The sequence below is a fragment of the Aricia agestis genome, chromosome 18, assembly GCF_905147365.1.
Source record: "Aricia agestis chromosome 18, ilAriAges1.1, whole genome shotgun sequence".
Taxonomy (NCBI): domain Eukaryota; kingdom Metazoa; phylum Arthropoda; class Insecta; order Lepidoptera; family Lycaenidae; genus Aricia; species Aricia agestis.
Window position 1 is genome coordinate 12,630,107 of NC_056423.1, and position 15,076 is coordinate 12,645,182.

Consider the following 15,076-nt stretch of genomic DNA (forward strand, 5'->3'; position numbering starts at 1 on the left):
GTCTGACGACCACTTTTTCTGTCAGCTACGAGCCCGAGTGGTGGTGTTGAGTGATATAATGATATTCTGTGTTTTACTCTCCCTACAACAATGTACAAATTGTACAATGTGCATTGAGTACCATCGTTAAAATACCAAAAAATTGATGGGCGTATATTTGACAGAAAAGCCTCATACGAGAGCTTTTCCGTGATATACTTACCCTGGAAATTTTCAGAAAATCAAGCCTAAATACCGACTTTTTGGCGCACTTTTTTTGTACGGCACTGCGCGCTTTTTTATTATTTCTCGTGTATCTATCGATGGTAAAAATGCCGTTCAAAAATGTACCAAAATGCACTCACTCCACCTGCACTTTTGCATTCTCACCAGCACTGTTGCACCAGTTGGACAGCTTACAAGTGACGGCATAGTGCTGAATCTTATTATTTTATGCTCTAATATCGTCCTGTATACGTCACCAGGTGGTTCATATGACCCATCCATTTTCGACATGGGCCTGTAGTCTATTAACATTTATACCGTGCTCTATAATAATACGAGTACTATTAATCTTATATTTTTTTATATGTGTGCTTTATCGACATCGGTCAAATCCTATCGGAGCTTAGTGAAACACAAATAAAGAATTTTTTAATACTAAAACTAGATTTTCTAAATATTTTTGGTTCGACGAATTAAAAAACTATCCTAAGTCCTTTTCCAGGATTCCTATAGTATATATTCATTATTCATACCAACATTTATCTGTTCAGCAATTTGAGCGTGATAAACAAACTAACAATATATATTATATTACTATATTTTAGCATAGATTATAACACGTTCGCACATATAATACATACACATAGTACGTGCATAGCACCAAAATATGCAACAAACTTTAAACACTAAATCATAACCTAAACCTAGTCTAGAAAATATCAGCGCGAAATTAACTGGCCTAGACCTAACACCTATAAATACCAGGCTAGTCTAGACAAACGAGCGTCTGCAGCACCTGTTGAGCGACACCTAATTAAATAATCGTTATGACACGACTGTGCCTCGGATTAGAGCATATAGAACTCTAGGGCTTAAGTAGAACCCTAGGGCTTTTTAGAAACCTAGGATTCAAAGCGGTTCCTCGCTTAGGCCAATTAATATTGAATCAGTTATTTTTACATTCTAGATTTTTAGTGTTATCTTTTTCGATATAAGATTCTCAAGTCGCTGTGTTGCCGAACTCTTTCGAAACGGCTGGTCCGATTTTGATGAGTGTTTATAGGGTAAGTTTGAAAGTCGGCAAACATCTGTGATGTGAAATAACGTATATAGCAAAACAACGTTTAGATTTATTGTTATCTACCTAGATATTACCAAGTGGGGTTCATCAATATTAAATCCCACTATATTCGTCCACTGCTGGACATAGGCCTCTCGGCTCTCTCAATGAACGCCAAGATGTCCGATCTCCTGCTACTCGCATGGAGTTAAAATGATAAAAATATTACGTGATTAATGGACGGCCCCTCTCTAGCTCAATACAAAATTCTAATACAACAACAATTAAATAAATAACCTTAACCAGTATAATTTTACTTTGGTACTATGAAGCTTGGACTGTAATTAGTATCGATTTTCACTAACACTAAAATACACCTGGCCATTTAGCCGAAACCTTTTCGTTATAGAATCGCCGATCAAAATGTATGGAATTGACATTAGACGAGTCGAACGTCAACGTCATATTTACGAACGCTTATGTCAATTCCATACATTTTGATCGGCGATTCTATAACGAAGCGAAAACGAAAAGATTTTGGCTCACCCCCCAGTCACTTAACACTGAACGATGTTAACTTCGTGGCAGCTAAATTCATTTTTAGCGCGGAAACCGCACATTTTTTTGGGCGCAGAAAATGTCTTTTTTTATGAAATAAGGGGGCAAACGAGCAAACGGGTCACCTGATGTAAAGCAACTATCGTCGCCCATGGACACTCGCAACATCAAAAGAGCTGCAGGTGCGTTGCCTCCCTTTCAAGAAGGAATACGCTCTCTTCTTGAAGGTTTTGCAGGGTTGAAAGTAGAGCTAAGCTGAATTTAATCAAAAATGGTTCAGTGGTTTAGCGTCAAGTAGTAACCGAGACATGCATTTTATATTTGTGTAGATTTAATAACTACTTTTGAAATCTAATACTGTATTTTGGATTTAAACCTCAAACAGTATTTATTATTATTACTGAAAATGATCTTAATCCGAGGCTTATGAGATCCTGCTTTTCAGTAGTTTTTTGTTTTTTCTAATTTACAGCTTGGTTGTCTAGAAAAAAATGTTAAGATAACAAATACTATCTCTTATTTTTCCGATGAAAATCGTATTTCTTGCGTTACCTTACTTTTTGAGACGTCAGTCGAAAATCAGCTACAGTTGATCATTTTTCGACTTATTTTTGATCATTTTCGAACTTGTTGAATATACTTAAACATAACTAATGAATTATCATGTAATTTCTAGTTGTTTTCACGTCAATTAAAGCGTTTTCTTAGCAGCTCTCTCATGTTTAGAAAGAGACAGACGGCGAGGTCCCGGAAAAAGCACCCCAGTAAAGCCGGCTCGAAAATGCTAAAATACCTTTAAATATGCATGTACCAGCTATTTTTTCACGAAAATGGCAGCTAAGGATTCGTCGATAACACCGAAAACTCCAACATGGGGCTCGCTACCGCCCCAACTCCGAAACACAACACAATTTTGTCGAAAAACACTTTAAAACACAAGAAAAACACTTGGGTTGTTACACAAATTTACCGTAAACACACAATAGAGCCGCACGCTTAAAAAACCGCTAAATATCCAGCAAAAACACGATAAATTACGCTAAAATTGATATGTGGGTAGGGCACTCTGTTCGGCGGGCGGAACCCGACTGCCGCGCGCGTAACGATCACGCCGCGTCGCCGTAAACCCGGGTTACGGGTTCCGTTTACGGGTTTCTGGTGTTCCGCGTAATTTACGGGAAATTTCCGATGTTCCGGTGCAATTTTTTGAGGATTTTTTTTTAAATTTACATTATTTAAGGGTTTAATTAGTTCTTTTTAAAAATTTTACCGTGTTTTTGATATTCAACATTATTGATATTCCGTTTTAATTCTTATGGCTTTTCATTATTTGGCGTAATTTACAAGAAATTTCCGATGTACCGTTTTAAATTTTTCCATGTAAGTATTTTAAGTGACAATTTTTGGCAATAAAATGAGAGTATAACAAATTATGTCTATATAATTCTTATAAACATTGGATTTTTTCTTACTGTTCCTTGTGTAAAGCATAATTATTTTTTTACGAAGAATATTAAGCTATGATATTAAATTACCAGAATTAACTTGGACAAAAATGTTATAGATTTAAATTATTTTTCCTATCTTAGGTTAATTGAAGTAATAGACCTCATTGAGAAGATTACCTATTTCCTAACCAGATTAAAATATTTTTATAAATAATATTCTCAAACATGCAATAAAATAATATTCTAAAAATAATAATTAACGCAGATACGATTATAACGAACTCGTTACTAAAAAGTGACTGAAGTTGGTTTAAGTCTCCCCTAAACTGAGGGGTAACTAATGTATTCCAATCCGGAAAGTGTTAGGGTTCCCGGGGGATGCGACAGACAAAGATGGTTCTTGATGGGGTTCAGGAGATACATACATACATACATAACATGGTTTTTCATTAACATTTGTAGATATAATTTCTACAATTTTTATGCTTGTTATCCGTTGCCTAAATTCGACAGTTATTTAAGACTAGACGTTTCCGTCGTTTTCACCACATTTTCCTCTATTTCTTCGCTCCTATTAGTCTTAGCATGATAAAATATAGCTTATAGCCTTCCTCTATAAATGGGCTATCTAACACTGAAATAATTTTTCAAATAGGACCAGTAGTTCCAGAGATTAGCGAGTTCAAACAAACAAACTCTTCAGCTTTATAATATTAGTAAGTATACTAGTATAAGTAGAGGCTCATCTTGGCGGGGGCACTTCCGTGCCCCCAGATACAAAATATGTATTTTTTTATTTTGATTTTTAAATTAAGATAAAAACGGTTGCACTCCCGGAGTACTGCCTGAAGATACTTTGAGTCTCGAAAAGGACGTCGGATAGTTTTTTATCGAAATACATACTTTTACTGTAGAATATAGAGGCATTTAACGATTATTTAACTTCAAATTTATGAATATTTTGACATTATACTACACATTTTCTGTCAAACCAAACTCTTTATTAAAGTTAAGTAATCGTTAATATCTGAATGCCAGAACCTTTCTTTCTCTATTTAACTATTTGTTGCACGTATTGGCATTCTCAGTAAACATTCTAAATCGCCTCGGCCCCGCCAAATCGATACAATATCACGGACAAACAGACAGACAGCGAAAACTCCAAGAAAATCTATTAAATGAGAAAAGTACACCGATATATCAAAATAAAGTATTCAATAGGCTATCACAATTACAGCAATATCACCCTTATTTCTTAAATGATAGAGTTCAAAATGAATCGCCTCGTAGATATAAAAGGAGTAGTTCGATTTTCAACCTTTTGTGTATGAGAATAAGGAGGTGTGGTGAGTATGTGATACAGTATGGTCGACAGTCACCACAGTCCGCTGTTCATATTGACACTACTGTAATAGGGATGAAAAAGAGAGGTATCGATAGTTTATGAGCAAATGTCGACAAATTATGTCGATAGTGGTTGTCGAATGTCGATATTGATATGAAAGAGGCATTGTTAGGATCTGTTTCAGATTATTTGAATACTAGATGACGCCCGCAACTCCGTTGCGTCAAAATTAGTTTATCACGCGGGAACCGTTCATTTTTCCGAGATACATAAAAATACATCCTACGTAAAAGACATAGGATACTTTTTATCCCTGTGGAGAGACTTTTACCAAATATCAGGGAAATCGATTCAGCGGTTTGGGCGTGAATAAGTAACAGACAGACACACTTTTTAATTATGTGAAATATACTTTAATACTAAGGGCCTGTTTCACCACTTCCTGATAAAGTGCCGAATAAGCCTATCCACAACTTTTTTGACAGATTCTCCATACTCTATCTGTCAAGTTAAGTGGTGGATAGCCTATCCAGCACTTATCAGGAAGTGGTGAAACAGGCCCTAAATCTGAAAAACATTACGCCTAATATTTACAAATTAAAAAGCTTAGCCAAAATCAGAAGAAACCTTGTGCAAACAAAACGATTGAGGGTGAAATGTAATTGATATCTCTCTGATGTTTTTCGGGGTAAACATTTCGGTGAAATCGTAACAATTATTATCATCAATATTATCTGTTTTCACTAAGTACGAGTCTTTTATTTACTGGAACAAGCCAATTTTGTAACATTCTTTGCTCACTAGCTTTTATTTGACACTAACAATTTTTTCTTAATCTCTGTATTGTTATGTTCATTCATTTTAAAATTAAAATGCTGTTTTACCCATAATAATATATTATATAATATACGGCGTAGGAACATACTTAAGTCTACAGTTATCATTTTAGAAGTTATCTCGGAAAAAATTCGGTTTCACAATTCACAAACGTGAGCTTGTTTTGTTTCAAAGATAGACTTTTACGAACATTTTTGGACTAAAATTTGCCAAATCGGTTCAGCCGTTCACGCGTTTTTAGTGAGACTAACAACATTGAAATTAATTTTTATTTTTATAGATTTTAAATTTCTTAAACTGTGTAGATTGTTATAGACGTGCGGACTTTGCGGACTCCTTAATAGGGTCAATTCAGACCGCAAATTGACGCGTGAATGCCGTGAGATGCATTCCTAAATGACATAATGATGGAATTGACAGATTTTAATCTCACGTTACACGCAATTGAAGTCTGTCAATTCAGTCAAATTACAAATGCATCTCACGGCAGCTACGGGTCATGTTGCGGTCTGAATTGACCCTTATACTACAGTTTATCGATACTACCACCCCCCATCCCTACTGCACCCTCTCCGGCCGCCAGGGGCGCGACCGTATTTACAACACTTGTAACAGACGGACCCATTACAAAATATAACATTGCCTATCATTGCGGTATTTTAGGTTATAGGCTACGAGTATTTATTGGGTGTAAACTTTAGTTTGATGTAATATTTTCATAACTCTAAAAACCTTTTTTTTTCTACACTTTAAATATATCCTTTTTAGGGTTCCGTACCCAAAGGATAAAAACGGGACCCAATTGACTGAGACTTTTCTATCTGTTCTTCTGTCCGCTTGTCTGTCCCCTTAGAACCATATATATACCAATAGCAAAAAACATTAAAAACAAAATTAATATGCTGTAGGTGTAAACATTATCATTATTTTGGAATTCAAATAGCATAGATTACTTTAAAACTCATTATCACAAACACAATTAATACTAGACTACAATTAACTGCTAAACAAGCAAACGGTTATCTTCAAACAATTCCAAGTTAACGAGATTTCAAGTTGCAGTTACAATACGAAATTTCAAGAACCCGAGATATTCAAGTACACTCCATCTAAACATGTTCACAAGAAAATGTTATGGCAGGAATTCCGGAAGCAAAAATATATTTCAACCTGTTGCTTTGTGAAAGTATTTTTGAAGTAAAACAGGGTTTGATTCTATTATAATTAACCACCGATGAAAATAGAGGTGTTATGATTGTCTCTAGGTATGTGTATCTATCCAAGGCTTCGTAGCCTCCAACGTTATTGATTGAAATTGATTCATAGACCGTTGACGAACCTGCGTCATTTAATCAGATTATGTCAATTCAATGTTAGTCGCAAACTCGCAACCATAAAATTAATATACCGTACCTAGCGGAATAGAGAAACAAAAGCCTGAGTAAGAGAGATGTCACTATCAGTAACACTGCGTGGTAAAAAGAGACGTGTGATACATGACAGCAGCACTCTTTTTTTTGACGTCCAGTCGGCATGTGCCGCACGTTGACAATTTAATCTCATCAAAATTAGAAATCATGTTCAATCATGCTTGTGTAAGTATATACGTATTTTTTTTACACATATTTTTACACACAGATGTAAACCAATTTCGGTTTCTTTTGACAGCTCGAGATTGTTGCTCTATTCCGCTAGGTATATTAACTTTATGGTCGCAACTTAACCGATTTTGCTGTTTGGTATGGAGATACTTTGAGTTCCGGGAAGGTACATAGGATACTTTTCCTCTCGAAAAAGTGTACGGTTCCACGCGATAAACGCTTTGTTGCACAACGGAGTTGCAGGCGTCATCTAGCAGGAGATAATGGAATGCAATTTGGTATTTTTGCATCACTATCCAAACATTTTGACTAAAAACACCCCCCGGACATTCAGGTGTAACGATGGACGTAAATCAACTGATACCCACCCCCTGGGACACACAAACACACAGGCTGTACCAACAGCCTGATATTCTATCTGTATTGTAACAATTTTAGCACTAAATGTGTCTAGGTCCTACTAACGGTTTAGTATTTAACCTAGCTTTTTTAATTTTGTTACAAGAACAGTTTACATTATTTTTTTAACAAATTGTAGTGTCTATGTCTTTTTAAGATGTTGATTATTTAACAACACACAATTAAAAATCATACATGCTTGAAAAGTAAAGAAATGTTGTTTGCCAAAAAGATGGCGTTTCGTCCTTTCTGCCTTACAATAAGAACTGTTTTGCTACCAATGATATTAGCATGATAATTTTTCTTCAATTTCTTCGTAGACTAGGCTTATATTGGGCATGCTTAGTAGGTTGTTCTATTTAGGTTATGGTATACTCTCGTCTAGTATAATCTACTATACTCCAGTCTACTCATCTACACCTACCTTTGCCATGAAGCTGCTGTCGGTTTTCTGTGCCCTTGAGGCTCTCAGCGGTGTGGAGCAACTCGTCCAGCTGGGGTTTCTTCTGCTCCAACTCTCGGAGTACACCCTGGGGGAAGAAGAGCATCATCAATAATCATTATACACTAGCAGTCACCTGTATACTAATATTATAAAGCGGAAGAGTTTGTTTGTTTGTTTGAACACGCTAATCTCAAGAACTACTGGTCCGATTTGAAAAATTATTTCAGTGTTAGATAGCCCATTTATCAAAAAATGCTATACGCTAAATTTATCACGCTAAGACTAATATAAGCGAAGAAATAGAGGAAAATGTGGAAAAAACGGGGAGAAATTATTTGAAAGGGCTTATCTCACGAACTACTGGAGCAATTTTTCTGTTATTTGGCACAGAGAAGAAGTAGACCACGTGAAGGATCATAGGAAATTTTTTGTGGACTAATTTGTCTGTGAAATATCTAATGTACGCGGGCGAAGCCGCGCGGAACGTCTAGTATAGATATAATATTAGTTGGACCCGAAACTTTTATTTCGAATTATAGAACCCAAACGTCTGACAAATTTGATAAAAGATTTTGGTAAAAAGTATCCTCTGTCCTACTGGTCTAAGATACCCTCTAATTTTCAGCCAAATCGATTCAGTCGTTCGAGAGTTGGCGTATAAAATACAGTATCATTATACTGGCGTATAAATTATACCTATCATTAGATCATCAATTACTATCATTAGTGACTCCACTCACAGCTCGAGCTATAGGGACATTTCCTCCGTTCCTATTCCTAATAACTTTTCACTACTATTCCTGATAGCATCGATAGGGGTCTGCTCACACTTGGACGCGATGTGACGCTACGCAACAAAACTGCAGTAAAATACTTTATTGCATATCAACTGAAATTCGAATGAAATGTACGTTGTACATGTTAGAAATCTTGTGAATGCATTCTGCACATAAGTTTGTATAAATTTTTGGTTTAAATTAATATCAAAGCCTAAATATTATGAACTGTAATTTGTCTAAAATAAAAACTATCCTACTTTCCTTGCACTTAAAGTGTTTCAAATCAAGTTTTATCCAAATTGATTGACTTTGGCGTAAAGAAGTAATTTTTTTTTTTTCAGAAAACAGGAAAAAAATGTGTTTGTTATTATTTTTAGCAATATTGGGCGAAAACAACTTCCACCTTTAAGTAAATGAGTGAGTGTACGCATAGGCATGCGTACAGCACCTCCCTCCTCCCACACTACCTATGCGTACACTCGCATGCAAGAACTTGCAAACACCACCACCACATAAGCAAGTCACTTGACGGACGTTGTTCGTAGAGTCCACATCCTGAGGATGCTCCGGTGTTGGGGCGAAACGCGCGTCGAGGTTTTCAACCTTCATGGTGGTGAGGGGCCTTGCACGGATTTGCCAACATTATTGCTTGTGTGGTGGTGGTGTTTGCAAGTTAAATGCGCATAGGCAGTGTGGGAGGAGGGAGGTGCTGTACGCATGCCTATGCGTACACTCACTCATTTACTTAAAGGTGGAACTTGTTTTCGCGGAATATTGCTAAAAATAATAACAAACTAAATTTAAACTATGGATTTCCGCAAAGTAACGCCTGATTCCATTAACTATAGAAAACAGGAAATATTAAAAAGGATTTCTGATTCTGATTTCTAATACAAAATATAGATTAGTTGTTCTTCTCGCCGGGTTAGTTCCCCAACCGGTGGTAGGTCGTCACATAGACTTTCTGAAAATATTTGATTCGAATTTACTCAGAAACAAAACTTTTTATTTAAATATTTTTGTGATTATGAGTATGAAAACGATCGTCGTGAAAAAACGCAGCGTCGTGTCTCAGTGTAACCCGACCCTAATCAACTAGCGAGCTGTGGGATCGATGGAGCGATATTTATAGATCGCCCGGCCGTTATAATGAGGTCTCAAATTATTATGTCTTGTAAATACAAGAAAATGTACCTGGGGGCTGGGAGGTTTGCTCGGAAAATATTTTTATTTGTTATACAGATTCATAAAGGTAAAAAACCGGCCAAGTGTTATTCGGACTAGAGCACGAAAGGTTCCGTACCGTCAAATAGCGTTTTACTAATACAGGAATTCACTTAAATATTAATTTAATTTTGTAATTACTTTTGTGAAAAATTCAGTTGTCTAGCTATCGCGATTCTTAATTGCCTGGTATTGCCTGGTATTGCCTACCGACAAAGAGTTTATTCCCGTGGTGCTTCCCCTTCAGTTCTTTGACTTTCGGTCACTGCAACTTTGTGCTGTGAGCTGTCTCCCGCTTTGTATGGGGAAGGAAGCTGGAATTTCTTCCTACTCCTCGTATTTTCTTTTGATTAATTTCGTTGCGGGTCCCAAGACAGCTTTAGCATGTCCCTCGGGCTCCCTGAGATCATATCGAAGAGTTTTCGTGGTTGGATACCGCTGTCGATCCTGGCGACACAGGAGATACAGCGGTGGGAATGTGTGGTGGGTCAAAGGCCGATAAAAAAAATAGCGACAGAGACACGGACAGACGATGTCTTAGTAATAGGGTCCCGTTTTTACCCTATGGTATGGAGCCGTTAAAAGTACATGGGAGCTTTGCTTGGAAAATCTTTACTAATATTATGAAACTAAAGACTAGTTTATTAAAATGCCTTTTTAACACCATTAATTGTTTTCTTTTTTTAATGGATTTAAAAAACAAATATTTTCTTTGAAATCAAAATTGGTCATTTTTAATCCTTGACATTTATATTTTAGACCCAGGGGAGTCCACACTCGAAGTCTCCCTTTAAAGTATTTGTCTGCAGTTTTATCTTCATTTTTAGGGTTCCGTCCCCAAGGGGTAAAAACGAGACCCTATTACTAAGAATCCTATATGTTTGTCCGTCTGTCTGTCCAGGCTGTATCTCAAGAACCGCAATAGCTAGACTTCTGTTACAGATTGTGAGCCATTACCAAACGCTCTAAATCGTAAAAAAACATTTTACCATAGTACCTTGGGGTTAAAAACATTTAGCGTAATATTTTAATTGGCATTTTGTGTCTCTCCCATGGCGGATTGTTCCCCAATCAACCAAAACAAAGGAGGACAAAGGACCAATTATTTTAAAACATCTCTTGTTGGAAAACTTTTATTTTATTGTCATCTAGGGTTCCGTACCCCGAAAGGTAAAGATGGGACTTGACTTGCAAACGAGCATACGGGTCACCTGATGGAAAGCAACTACCGGCATTTACTAAGTCTTCGGTGTCTGTCCGTCACCAGGCTGTATCTCAAGATACAGCCGCGATAGCTACATAGTTGAAATTTTCTTATAGGAATATAAGCAGTTGATATATTTTCATTTTTAGGGTGGGTTGCACCAACTTATTTTAACTATAACTGTAAATTTAACTATAACTGCAATGCAAAATGTCAAATCTTTGGTTAAGTTAAAAATGGACGCCATCAAAATGCCATATTTAACCATAACCATAGAGCTCGACAAGGCTTTAAATGCACGTGGCGAAAAAAGGAACTAACGCTGTCATCATACAAAAACGCCATTTTTGACAGTTCTCCTTTACCAGCAGCGCTCCCGCCCACGTTCTTATAAAGCCTTTTCGGACCAGCAACGTCTTCTGTCAAATTCTGTGGTCAAAGTTAAATTAGCCTTAATGCTACCTATACTAATAACTAAAACTATAACCATAACTTTGACCATAACTTTAACTTTAACCACGCCTCTGGTGCAACCCAACCTTAGGGTACCGTACCCCAATAGGTAAAGGACCCTATTATTCACTGACTATTGACTTGACTGTCTGTCCGTCCGTAATCTCGAGTACCAAGATTCATCAGATTCAGAGAAGTTTTCACAAATTATTCACTTCCGCTGACAATATATATAACAACAAATATTAAAAACAAAAATTAAATTGTATAAATATTTAAGAGGGATATTAAAACGCGAATTCACTAAACCGATTTGGATGCGTACTAAAATATTTCATCTTTTTAAATTAACAAATTGAAATAACTTAGAAATGCCTACTTTAAAATTAAACTCCCATAAGGGTGGATGTTCAAAAGGGGTTTAAAAGGGGGTGGAAAGGGGGTTCAAATCCGTAATCGAATAGACGCAGGCAGGAGAGAGGTGTTAATAAGGCATCTGCGACGACTTGTAGACAATACGCGCACATTGTGTCGTGTCGCAAGACGGACTGCGTTTTAAAAACATTTTGTAATCGCATAGTACGTAAATCTATATATATAAAACTCAAAGGTGACTGACTGACTGATTGACATAGTGATCTATCAACGCACAGCCCAAATCACTGGACGGATCGGGCTGAAATTTTTCATGCAGGTAGGTAAATGTTATGACGTAGGCATCCACTAAGAAAGGATTTTGATAAATTCCAACCCCAAGGGGTTCAAATAGGGGATGAAAGTTTGTATATAATAATACTTCTTAACGCGAGCGAAGCCGCGGGAAAAAGCTCGTTACTTATAAAAAGTTGAAAATACAGCTCCATATAACGTGTCACTGATTAGCAAAATAGTATTCAGAAAATATTTTTAAACAATAATTTCAATAAATTTTGGTTTCAATTATTCTTGGTTATAATCTCTACTACAAAAATAATAACTTATTATGTTGTTTGTAAGACAAAAAATCATATTTTTATAGATATGATTGTCTTATCAAAATCTCTAGGCTTTATGAAGGCATTATCAGTCTCAGCTCCCATTAAATAACACTTTATTGAAAGACTTAAAAATAAGCAAAAAATAAAAATCAGCCAAGTGCGAGTTGGACTGCCGCACGAAGACTTTCGTACCATTATAGAGCAAAAATAGGTAAAAGTGTGTTTTTGTATGGGAGCCCCCCTTAATTTTTTATTTTATTTTAATATTATTATTAAATATAAAACGCACATAACTAAAAACTTTGAGAAAAATTCAAGTACCTACCTGTTGCCAATATTGATATAGAGCAAAAAAGGCACGTTTTTTGTATGGGGGCCCCTCTTAAATATTAACTTTATTTTGTTTTTAGTATTTGTTATTATAGCGGCAACAGATATACATAATCTGTGAAAATTACAACTCTCTAGCTGTTATCGTTCTTGAGTTACAGCCTAGAGACAGACAAACATACAGACATACAGACAGACAGACGGACAGACAATAAAGTAATGGGGTCCCGTTTTTACCCTTTGGGTTCCGTACCCAAAGGGTAAAAACGGGATCCTATTACTGAGACTTCTTTGTCTTGTCTGTCTGTCTGTCTGTATGTCTGTCTGTCTCTAGGCTGTAGGTACCCTACAAAAAATAAAAAGTCTGCCCTAGGCTACGTCATACTGCTACGAGCGGCGTAGCCGGTCTACGAGCTACGGCGTAGCGTACACGTAGCGTTGCCTAGCAACCGCGCCGCCACGCCACGCGTGCGCAGTGGCCGGGCTATAGTAGTGATGTGCGGTAGTTGTCGATGATGGTTTATCGACAGTCGATGAATTATATTTATTTATTTATTATTTATTGTTTATGCAAAAAATTAACAACGTAGGTACATTTACAATGTTCTTTGATGTGGAACACCTGAACATGTACAACATGTATTGATGTAGTGTGGTCGGGGCGAATCTCGACGTAGTAGCCTCGGTGATGATATTTTAGGAAACATGGGAGTTTGTAATAGTTTTTTATCCTCACCTAATTCAAGAGAGGCCCGAATTCTACTGGACATATATTTTGATTTTATTAAAAGTAGTATTTAAGTATCTCATGTTGTGATTTCATATTTTGTTTCATGGGGGTGGCATAGTCGGTCACCGACAAAACCCCTTTAAAAAATGTTATTTGTGTTTGGGTATTTGTTCGTTGAGTTTTTTGGATGTATTTTGTGCAGGCAAGTTTTGTAAGGAATGAGACGTATTACCGTAAAATGTTTTTGTTATTCTTATAACATGCCTGTCCAATTGAAGAATATTCATGTTTTTGATGATGAATTTATTACCGAAATCGGGATTTTCGGTTTAAGCTTGAATAATTTATAAATAAACCAACCATTTAGATTTATAATTAGTGAAGAAGTAATTCAAACGCATATAATATACGGACGGAACGTGACGTAATAGTGTGATAGTGTGTCATCGGTAATTTAAAATACATTGCAGGCGGAATCATGCTGAAATTACGCCGCATAACTTCGGCATAGTGTGTTTAGACACTTACAGTTGTTTTCACAGTACAAAATATATCTAAAGGCGTGCGGCCTTTAGATATATTTTGTAATTTGTAAAATAAATTTAATCATAAATTAATTTTAATTTAATAAACAGTTGAGTACAATAGTAATGTGAAAATCTTTAATCATGTAAAGTTAAGTAATCATTAAATCTCTCTGAATACGGCCGTAAATATCGATAAAACTTATCGACAGTCCCACCTCACTACATTTAGCGCATGCGCACATACATTATTTAGTTGTATATAAGAGAAGAAATCAGAGTTAAAAATCAGTTCTTGGCTAAACTTGGGAGAAGGATGAAAATACTTAACTAACATTTAGTATTTTGATAGTAAATAGATACTTTGTACTGGACGTAATCAATATTAGTATAGTTACTAACATAATAAATGCGACAATGTGTCTGTCTGTATGTCTGTTACCTCTTCACGCCCAAACGGCTGAACCGATTTTGCTGAAATTTGGTATAGAGATACTTTGAGTCCCGGGAAAGGACATAGAATACTTTTATCCTGAAAAAATTCATACTTCCATACTAATATTATAAATGCGAAAGTGTGTCTGTCTGTCCGTCTGTCTGTCTGTTACCTCTTCGCGTTCAAACCGCTGAACCGATTTTACTAAAATTTGGCATGGAGATACTTTGAGTCCCGGGAAAGGACATAGGATACTTTTTATCCTGAAAAAATGTACGGTTCCCGCGCGATTAACGAATTTTGGCGCAACGGAGTTGCGGGCGACATCTAGTGATAACTGATAAATATTAAACATTACATTAAAATCATACTGATACTAATAATCGACCAAGTGCGAGTTGGACTCGCGCAGGAAGGGTTCCTACTATCTTTTTATGGAGCAAAAAATTGTGTTTTTGAACCCCTTAATAATTTATTTTATGAAATGAAATGAAATGAAATATATTTATTGCAAGAATGTAG

At 36.2% G+C, this 15,076-nt stretch overlaps 1 protein-coding gene across 1 annotated transcript in view; it reads right to left on the bottom strand.

Annotated features, from left to right (window-relative positions):
* LOC121736245 (dystrophin, isoforms A/C/F/G/H) overlaps window positions 1-15,076 on the bottom strand; it is a 523,358-nt gene that overhangs the window by 380,648 nt on the left and 127,634 nt on the right. Inside the window, exon 42 of the mRNA XM_042127329.1 lies at window positions 7,877-7,982. Coding sequence (XP_041983263.1) covers window positions 7,877-7,982 — 106 coding nt within the window. The remainder of the gene's footprint in view (window positions 1-7,876; window positions 7,983-15,076) is intronic.